This window comes from Cyprinodon variegatus, unplaced genomic scaffold, assembly GCF_000732505.1.
Source record: "Cyprinodon variegatus isolate N-32 unplaced genomic scaffold, C_variegatus-1.0 Scaffold160, whole genome shotgun sequence".
In the NCBI taxonomy this organism is placed as follows: domain Eukaryota; kingdom Metazoa; phylum Chordata; class Actinopteri; order Cyprinodontiformes; family Cyprinodontidae; genus Cyprinodon; species Cyprinodon variegatus.
This window is the reverse complement of record NW_015150613.1, coordinates 169,383-179,394: the sequence shown is the minus strand read 5'-3', so window position 1 is coordinate 179,394 and position 10,012 is coordinate 169,383. Positions and strand designations below refer to the sequence as shown.

The 10,012-nt window shown below is 37.4% G+C and overlaps 1 protein-coding gene across 1 annotated transcript in view; it reads right to left on the bottom strand.

Annotated features, from left to right (window-relative positions):
* Nucleotides 1–10,012, bottom strand: part of LOC107086726 — a 38,062-nt gene that overhangs the window by 26,009 nt on the left and 2,041 nt on the right. Inside the window, exons 2-6 of the mRNA XM_015377854.1 lie at nucleotides 4,558–4,617; nucleotides 4,242–4,262; nucleotides 3,888–4,163; nucleotides 3,033–3,120; nucleotides 710–936 (exon numbers count right to left, since the gene is read on the bottom strand). Of these exons, the coding sequence (XP_015233340.1) occupies nucleotides 710–936; nucleotides 3,033–3,120; nucleotides 3,888–4,163; nucleotides 4,242–4,262; nucleotides 4,558–4,603 (658 nt within the window). The 5' untranslated portion in view covers nucleotides 4,604–4,617. The remainder of the gene's footprint in view (nucleotides 1–709; nucleotides 937–3,032; nucleotides 3,121–3,887; nucleotides 4,164–4,241; nucleotides 4,263–4,557; nucleotides 4,618–10,012) is intronic.

The window sequence follows — 10,012 nt, the reverse complement described above, 5'->3', positions numbered from 1 at the left end:
ATGCAACACATGAGACTGAAAGATTTTGATGCATATAATATTTTAGATGACATTAATCAAAGTTCAGATCAGCAGGAAAAGCATAGATACAAAGAAGCCTTAACTGTAACCCCTACAGGAGAATAATGTGACTAATTGCAGGGTGACCCGCCCACATCATCAGGCAGCAGCTGAGCGGTGGATGAACTGTGACAAACATCCTGTCTTTGTGTTGCCCTCTCTGTACCTGCTATTTATTGCTCTGCTGCTTTGGGTGCCTGCAGGACGGGACTCATCATCCATGGAACACCTGCTCAGTCCTGTTTAGAATCAGCTGTTCCCATCATTCCTCCATGTTTATGTGTGATTCTGATGCATATCTCTGAATAAATGTAAATAAATTAGTTTCTCTCTTCTGGTGAAACCTGTTTCCCCTTGTTAATGAGTCCATAAGCTGCTGGTTTAGAGCTTAAATGTTTAAACATTTACTGATCGACTTTAAACAGTGAAAAGAAAAAGTTTTAAAGATTAGCCCGATCCTTTTTAAAGTGGGTACAGTATTAGTTTAGGTGAAGTTGAAATAAAAAAAAGAGAATCTGGAAACTTGACCTTTTTAAAATAATTAAGGAGCAAAATTCTCCACTGATTATTACAGCTAATCTTTTAAACAGGAGACTAAGGATCAGGTTTTATCTGTAAAGCTGCAGATGAAGCTCAGACGCCTCCTCACCTCTGACGTTCAGGCAGCTCCTCATCTTGGTGTGACCGTTTCGGTCCAGAACTGTGAAGCTTCCTTCGTCCGTCATCCGGACCGAGTGCAGAACCACCTGCCTCTCCGACACCCTCAGGCGGTCCACGTAATCTTCTCCCAGCACCGTGGTTTTGTTGTAGAGGAGCACAGGCGGAGGCTCAGAGGTGTACGGAACGAACGTCTGGTTGATTCTGACCAGAGTGGGCCTTAAGACAGGAAATCACATTTAGTGGATATTTAAACCAAAACAGACCAGTCAGTAAAAATATGCTGATTAGGGAAATATACAAACTAAACAATCTTTTCTTAGGGTTTTATGTGACAGACCAACACAAATAAGTGCAAAGTGGATTAAAAAAAGAATCTTGTGCATTTGTATTAAGCCCACTTCACTCTGATTCCCCTAAATAAAGTCCCATTAAACCAGATGCCTTCACACGCCAGTTAATTCATTAAAACAGACCTCCTGTTTGTAAATTCAATCTAAGAACAGAGAGCATTCAGAGCCCTGCAGGAACTTGGGTGGAGTTGCAGATCCACCCTAACCGCTATATATAGGACACTATATAGTGGTTACACCATTTGTGCACGAACATCTAGGGGTTGAAAAAGTAGTGGACTCTAAATTTCACACAATGCACCTTCAAAAGTAGTGATCATCCATGGTCACTATGAGCAGATATCTCAGAATTCCTCGCAAAGCATTATGGGATTAGCTGCCACAGCGGCCCGCAGTTGCTACATGACAGCGGTGGCAAATAACAAAGATGGCGCAGGCACCGCACAGTGAAGGAGGAGTTACGTGACCAACGGGGAGCAAAAAGCAGTGATCGTCTTTCCGATCGGTAAGTTAACTGAGTTCACTATAAAGTCCAATATATAGTCCCCTGTGGAAATCTAAATAAGTCATTTTTACTCAAATTAAGTGCATTTTTTCTTGAATTGAGGAGGTAAGTGAGACACTTTGCCCAATGGAAAAAGACAATTTACATTTAAAATAAGAAAAAAACAATTTCTTTGTCTTATTGCAAGTGTATATTATCTAATTATCTTATTTTAGGAGTAAAAATACTGATTCCATTGGCAGATCATCTTATTTACCTGCTCAAAGTAAGGGTAAATACACTTAATTTAAGACATTTTTTACCTATTTCTAGATGTTTTTTGCAGTGTATATAGTGATTGAGGGATTTAGGGGTAAGGGTGGACATTCGGAGACAGCCATTGTCTTTGTGCAGAAAAATAGATGGAGGGTGAAACAGGGTGATGGCAGCATCATGATGTTGGGAAGCTGAGAATGGAAAGCAGGTCAGATTTGGTGGGAGGATTAATAGAGCAAAAAAACAAGAAGATCCTGGTGGAAAACGACAAAGGCTGCTAAAGACATGAAAGCGGGTCAGAGGGTCTCCTTCGTAATCAGCCAGAGATTCAAAGGACTGGTTCAGAGCAAAGAGTAAAAATGTGTTAGAATGGCCACGTCACGTCTTTAATGGAGTTAAAACAGTGATTAAGGTCTAGACAGATTATTCACATTGTTAATCTAAATTTAAAATGTTTATTTTTCTTTTCTCTAGATATAGTGTAACTGTGATCATGTCCTAAATGCCTCTGTATGGACTGATGTTGAAAATTAGCACTTGTGCTAACACACCCAATCAGTCCATCTGGTTACCCGATGTACATGTGGCGTTCATATCAAATAAATTAATCATTGATTTGGACCAGAATGCAGTCAGACGCTCAAATGCAGCAAAGCAAGATGATGATACCTAATAAAAAATCTACAATTGGCTGAGAAATAATTAAATAGTAAAAAAAAATAAAACAAGGAACCAAGGAGAATCTTTCAAATAACTGAAGTCTAGTGAAAGTAAAGGTAAAACCAACTAAAAAAACATAGAAATAAGCAATAGAAAATAAACTAAAAAAACACCTAGAAAACATGAAAGCAAACAAAACTGGTACGGAAAACCCCAAATGGAAAGAAAATAACTAAGTATGGCAAGCCATCACCCATACAAATCACAACCAATACCCAACTTGCAGATCCTGACAGGCCTAGTCAAAGTAAAACATTTAGATTCAATAAATAAACCGAGAGCAAACACTCGAGACGTGTTATTAAAGGATGCATCTCATCTGACTGAGCTGGAGTAGTTTCATAAACACCTTTGCACCTAGAACGCTGGTCATCAATATCAACTAAATAGGTCTGAACACAAATGCACACCATACTTTTAAGATGTTTACATGTAAAACAAACTGAGTCCATATTTGTTGCGGGTTTGATTTCCAAACGTACCTGAACTCCAGCGTGATGGGGCCTTCAATGCGGCTCAGATGGATGATGTACGTATCGCCATATTTCACAACCTGCTCCGAGGCGCAGTCTGATCATCAGGAATAAATGAATTAATAAATATAAGAGGATTAAAGATAGAGACACAGATTATTGTCAACAAAGAATTAAAATTAGTCAGGTGCTGAAGGTCAGTCTGACAAATGACAAATAACTGATTCTTCTTTATGGATGTACTTTTGGTATTTAAATGTTTTGTTTTAAAACTCTTGTCACGATGATTAAAATTTCCTTTTTTATGTAAACTTGAAACAGTTTTCTGTTATATTTACTTATTCATCATTCAGTCGTTATGTTATTTAAAACTATTTAGTTATCTAATGTTAACTTTTCTGAATTCTGAGCTAAATCAGCTGCCAGCAGAGGTCAGACTTGTTTAACTTGAATAATAGTCTTTCTTTAACGGTTATGACCTAACTTATGTTAGAGAAGGTTGTTTTAACAATAATACCAAGGAAATATATAAACATTATTTATTCAACATGATTTATTTTCCTTAACTGTGCTTAACGGTGTTGAGTTTGAGAAATTCATGCATTTGTACTTTTTTTTTTTGACAAAAATGTTCTTACATGCAGAGAATAGAAATGATATACGATTCTTAACTGCTGAAGCTTTGTATGGGGATTATCTGTTTAAAAAATTTGGTGTATTTTTCACCCTGATTAAATCACAGAAAGGCTGAAGCTGCATGTCTTTATTTAGTGCCTAATTAGCCGAATGCTAACAGAAGAGGTGCAGTTTCTTTGGAGGAGCTGCAGAATCTCCTGCAGCCTCCTCTCTCTGCAGGAAACCTACCTCTGACTATGAGGGTGAAGTGTTTGACCATGCTGGAGTTCCTGCTGCTTGTGATGATGTAAAGCCCCTCGTCCTCCTCCTGGACGTCCTTCAGCACCACATGGCCCAGAGAGTTGACCTCAGACTTGTTCTGGTTCATCACCCGGCCCGCCCGCAGCACATGCACCTCGTAGGAGCTGTTGGTCCTGGGTTTGAACACAACGTCCGATTCGTTCCAGGAGGAGACCTCGATGTGGACGTCCTCGCCGAAGAAGGCCGTCCTGCTTTCATCTTTGACTGCGAGAAACAGGAAGCTGTTAACTTTTAAAAAGTTTTCTTTTATTCCTGCATCATCATCCAAACAAGCAGCTTTACCTTTAGAAGATGCTGACACAACTGTGTAAAAAAGAAAGGAAGAATATAATCAGCTCTTTTGTTCTGAAAAGCAAACAACTTCTACATTAAACATGAAAATATCTGAAATGTAAATGCTGCCCAAAATTAGCCTGATTACAATATTCCATAACAACAGAAAGAAAACGAGAGGAAACGAAAAACAGACCACAACCTTATTTAGCTTCAATGGAGAGTTTTTTACTTAAATCATTAAGCTTGTTTTTCGAAGGAAGTCTGTTTCAAACATTCATTTATCTAAACTTCCTCCCAAATGACTGGTTCTGTTTGTGCTTACCGGTGCAGAACACGGCGCTAAGTACCGCAGCTCCGATTGCTTTCATCTTGCTCTACCTCTCTGCAAATCAGAAAGACCAAGACAATTAACAGCAAATGAAGACTTATTTAGCATCGGGTTGGCTCTAAAAACGCATTCAGAAAAATATATATATATATTTTTGGAGATGTATTCATTAGTCTACACAACAGTTATGGTGCAATTTATGTGAATTAAAAATCTATCTGTGCAACAGAAGCATATTTTATAGTGAAATGAGAAAGAAATACCCTGATTTATTTACCCCGATTTACCCTGATCAATCAGTTTATTTAATTAAATTAAAGAAAAGGATGATTAAAATAAAAAGGAAATTAATATTTAAAAAAGAAAATCTTCCAATGTATAGCAGAAGGGAAGTGAAACAATCCTGAAAAGCAAAACTTCCACTGATTTAAGACATCCTGTCTTTTATTACAAATAAATGATAGTAGCTGTAAATACTGAGAGCAGCATATATTAGGTTTTAGGAAATAATTACTGTAGCTATAAAAAAAAAAAGAAAGAAAATACTTTATTTCCTGCACTCTAGGTTAATCAGTCTGTTCTACTTCTGGCAGATTTAGCTCTGCACCACGGACCATCTGATCATGCCAGGACCCTTTGGCAACAAAATCTATCGCTTCAGTCAAATCACAATACATTATTAAAGCAAAGTTGATTAAAAGTCCTTAAAGCGTGGAGTTGAGGTGAACTGCATGGCTTCCTGCTGCATGCAGAGACAAAACATAACTTCCATCACTGAATGCCGCAACTGGGGATAAAAGGAATCTAACAGAAAAGAGACATTTAGAGAGAAAACTTAAGGATAGATCAATGTGAGGCTACAGAAGCAGCAGCCATGGAGACACTTTAACCATCCGATAGGAACCAAATTAAATCTAAGAACCATTTTTATAATTTACCAGTTTAACCAAAGTTATTTCTCTGAATCCATCTGGATGTGTTAGCTTTACAAGCAGCTAACATGAATACAAATGATGCATCCAATGGAAAACTCACATGATGCTTTAAGAAGGTGACTTAAAATCTGAGTAATAAATAAAACCATAGAGACTTATATAAAGTTCTATTCTGTTCAACTACTGGTTTCCAGCTGTTATTCCAGCAGAATGATCTCAATCTGAAAGGTTCAGCCTATGATTTCAGCACATTTATTCAGCAGGCGGAAAGTCGGAAAGTCCTTTGCTTCTATCTATGCTTTTCCTGCTATCTTAAAAAAATGGTTTTAACAGAATCCTAGTGAATTAATTGCTGGTCCTTCTTCTTTAAACGTTTTACCAGCACTTAGTTTTTTCCTTAGAAGATTTCACAAGATTACTGAGAAGAGAGAAGGAGATCATAGGTGTCAAACTCCATTTAGATGTGTCTCTGATTTAGTACCATTAAATTTGATTTCTAGCAAGATTTTGGGAGAACCTGACTTCATGCTGAGGAGACAGTTTAGCCGTTTCATCACGGTGTGTTGGATCATCTGAAAGTTGCAGGACAGAAGCCTCTGAGGACTGGACTGTAACCTTTTGTTCTGTCTTGTCAAGTTTTTCATCTTCCCTTCAATCTATTTAATCCAGATTAAAGTAGACTGGGAGAAAAATGTCCCTAGTTTTGGTAAAGCATTCCTATATTTATTATCCCCTGTGTCTGGGATTATTGTCCCATTAAAAGTAACTAAGACAATCATTATCATAAAGTATCCTGCTGGTACTTTAACAGAGTCTTGATGCCATGCATTCTCAGACGTTACCTGAGCCTATAGAAGGGAAACCAGCCCACAGCATCATAGATCCACCACCTAACTAACAGTAAACATTACTAAAATGTTGTACATATTCAGATTTTGTGTTACAGCAGACCTGCCTTCTGTTTGTTGTTCAGAAACTTAGTTTACACCATGTTTCAGATCAAAATAAAGTACAGTTTAGATAACATTATATGTTTATACTTTTGATTTTAGAAAATAAAAGCTTTTTTCTGACTAAGAAGTTAAGGATGCTTGATTTTCCCAAGATGTAAATCTTTATCGGAGTTCTTTGACCAGTAGATTTGGTGATTTTCTGTCCATCAGCCTTCCTGTGCCTGATTTCAAGTTCAATACGTATCCCGTCTTCGGACAGTAGCTAAGGGAACTGGACCTCTCATTCATAGAGTGTTTATCTCTGAGAGATAAATATACAAGATGACAACTTATTCTTATCTTAAAATGGGAGCATAATAAAAACTATTAAAAGATTGTACCAGTAATTGTGCAGCAGCTTCTTTTTTAATTCAATCAATTTTACAAATTGAATGTTGAATTTTTTTTAATTGTTTAGAGTGAAATTAAACTGCTGATTCAAACACTTCAAGTCATTCAGCACAAGATCAAGGACAACTATAGATCTGTTTGCATGTAAACTGACATCTCCTCACTGCTTCAAACACTTTATCCTCCCTTTTACTGCTCAGCCTCCCTTCTATTTCGGTTCTGCTAAAACAGTTTCTATTGAACCCAAACTCTCGAGCACAAACAGAGATCAATGAAAAAGACTTCGATCTGCTTCGGTTTTAGGGTTTTATACAAATAATCCGGTTCTAACCAGATTCAGAAATCCTTTTAATGTAATTTAAATCTGCACAATTGAACAAAAAAAAGAAAAAAATGAATGTGGGCAAACTAAGTAACCCCATTTACGGACTTGTTCTCCTTCCCACCCTGATTGTTTTCTGTACAGCTGCTCACACTGCGTACCACTTCATTTATTTAGCAGAACCCAGCTCCTATTTTCCTCCACAAATCCAATGGAGGCCAAAAGGTTTTCCTCCATCCCCTGTATAGTATAATAAAGCAACCTGTGGAGTTTATTAGGGTATATAAAGTCTCAAATACTTGAAAAGCAAAGCTTAAGTTTTATAGACCAGCAGGAAATAAAAAAAAAGTATTTTTAGATGAAAGAGCCATTAAAGATTCTCAACAGAAATAACAGCCTGATATTGTTCAGGAGGCTCTTAGTACTTTGGTGCAACACAGCAATCTTGGCTTATTTCTGTAATCGCTGCCCTATGAAGCTGCTTGAATACATTTTACATTAACGTTCTATGGAGCCATTAGCTTCCTGCTTGCAAGAGTTTTCAAGCTGGGGAGCTTGAAAGGCTGCGAATCAAAAGTTTGACGTCTTTGACAAAGAAAACTCCACGTCTGACGGGAAAATGAGGGGTCGCAGCTGATTATGGAAATGGGAAAAGGTGCAAAAAGCCGGCAGATTAGACATGTATTGAGTGAAAGTCACAGAGAAGCAGTTTAAACAAAACCCAAGGAAGCACAGCGAGAGGACGAAGTCTGAACCGAGGGGAAATTAAGATGGATGGTGTGTTGAAGTGGTTCTGATTTAATTAAAGTTACATTTACAGCTCCAGAGGACCACTTTCCATAGAAGCTTCTGGATGCTTTAACCTTCCTTCTTTTGTCTGCAGGTGTGATTTCCATCTGAGGCCCTGAATCTAAACATCCTTTGTTCTCCTGTCATCCTGTTGTATCTTCAGATGACCCGATCGGTGGAGAACAGAAAGGTGTCTGACGTCCAGCTGCCGCCTCGTCCAACGAGGCGCAGAGGTTACATCTTTCTGTCTGCTCCCATCAGTCCATCCTGAACGATCGGTTTAAGAGCCTCTTCTGCTGCAGCCACACATGCAGCTCCCATCCTAACCTTGTTACAGCGTCAGCTCTCTGTCTTTATTTCTTATCTTCCTCCAATAAACCCAAGCGTTATTCTCCCAAACCCCTTCTTTGGGGTTAATTATCCTCCTGAGTCCTTCAGAGGACACTCTGTCTGACGCTTTGGGTTTGAGATAAGCTTGACTAATATTAAATATCCTCTACAGTCGCTCACGCTCTGACATGCTTTCTCCTTGCACCGAGCACTTTCTATCATTGCAGCTAATCTGATTAGTCTCCTTCTTGCAAAATCATTACATAGCTGTTCCAAAAGCGTTAGGGAAGGTCGTGAAATGCTTCTGATTTATTTGTTTATCCACTTCTCAATGAAAAAAGGAAGACGCATTGTTTTAACAGAAATATATCACCTTAGTAAAATCCTGTTTCCTCTGAAAAAGAACCACAATGTGCTGTAGTGGGATGTTATATGATCCATCAGATGGACATGGTTTAGTCTATGTGAATGAATATAAAAGTGATATGAATGTGTATGTATTTATGCTCCTTTACACAGATATTCCAAAAGAAAATGTATTGAAACCTTCAAATGTGACTTAGTAAGTTCAGATTTTTGGTTTGTTTAACTTAATCTCTGCATAAATCCAGATTTCTGGAGTTTTTTAGTAAGGATAGTAGCGAGGGTCAATCCTGGAAATCTTAAGTATAGAGAAGAGATGAACTTCTAGCAGCAGCCAAGACATAAAGCAGTACTTTAGGTAAAGATTTAGTCTGCTACAACGGCCTAGTTAAAGTCCAAACCTATTTTGCCAATGCAAGAATTAAAAATTAAAATGGAAGAGAAAGAAAGGAGGCAGTGAAAGGAGTTTCTACTGAGTGGGCGGGGCTGTGATCTGAATCCATGCCACACTTTAGATTTACTTTTTTTTTTTTTTTAAGCCATGTTTCATTTTCCTAGAGCTTCATAATTATGCCCTATTATGAAATCCTTTAAAAAAAACTTGGGGGAGCTTAAAGGGCTATGAATAGTATAGAAATTACACACCCCAATTACCTTCTAGTAGAGGTGGCAGAAGTACTTCTATTCTTTAATAAAATTACAAATAACCAAATGTATTGATACTACTTTTCTTTACAAGTGAAACTGTATTTGTACTTAAAAAAGCAAAAATAAGATTTTGCTTTAAGTGATAAAAAAATAACTTAAAACATACTTTTAAATAAACATTTTTACATACAGAAAATATGTAAATTTTCATTTTTTCTGCTGACTGTGTTGGTATATATAACATAAATAACACACTGACTGGTTTTGTTCTAAATTAAAATTTCAGACAGAATAACAAAGATTGAACTTAATAGACGTTGAATATTTCTATAAACAGCTGAATACTTTTTGGCGCACCTGTATTTAGAGCATTAAAGCAATTGAAGCAGAAACTAAAACATAATCAACAAATACATTTTAAATCTAACAAAGTGGGAATGGATGGCAAATGTGTTTTAAAACAAACAGGGCTCCAACTGAAAAGCTTCTCTTCCTGCTCTTGATTTTCTTTCTACTTGGTTGAAGCTGCTGTTGTTTTCAATATTTATACAATTAACAAGCCCAGTTTGAAGAAAGTATAAACAGATATTTGTATACAAATTTAGTGAGTAAGAGTAAAAAGCAGGGAGGGATTTACCATTAGGCAACACTAGGCAGTTGCCTAGGGCCCCAGGTTCCTGGGGGGCCCTATAAAACTCTGTTTACATGTAGGGTTGATA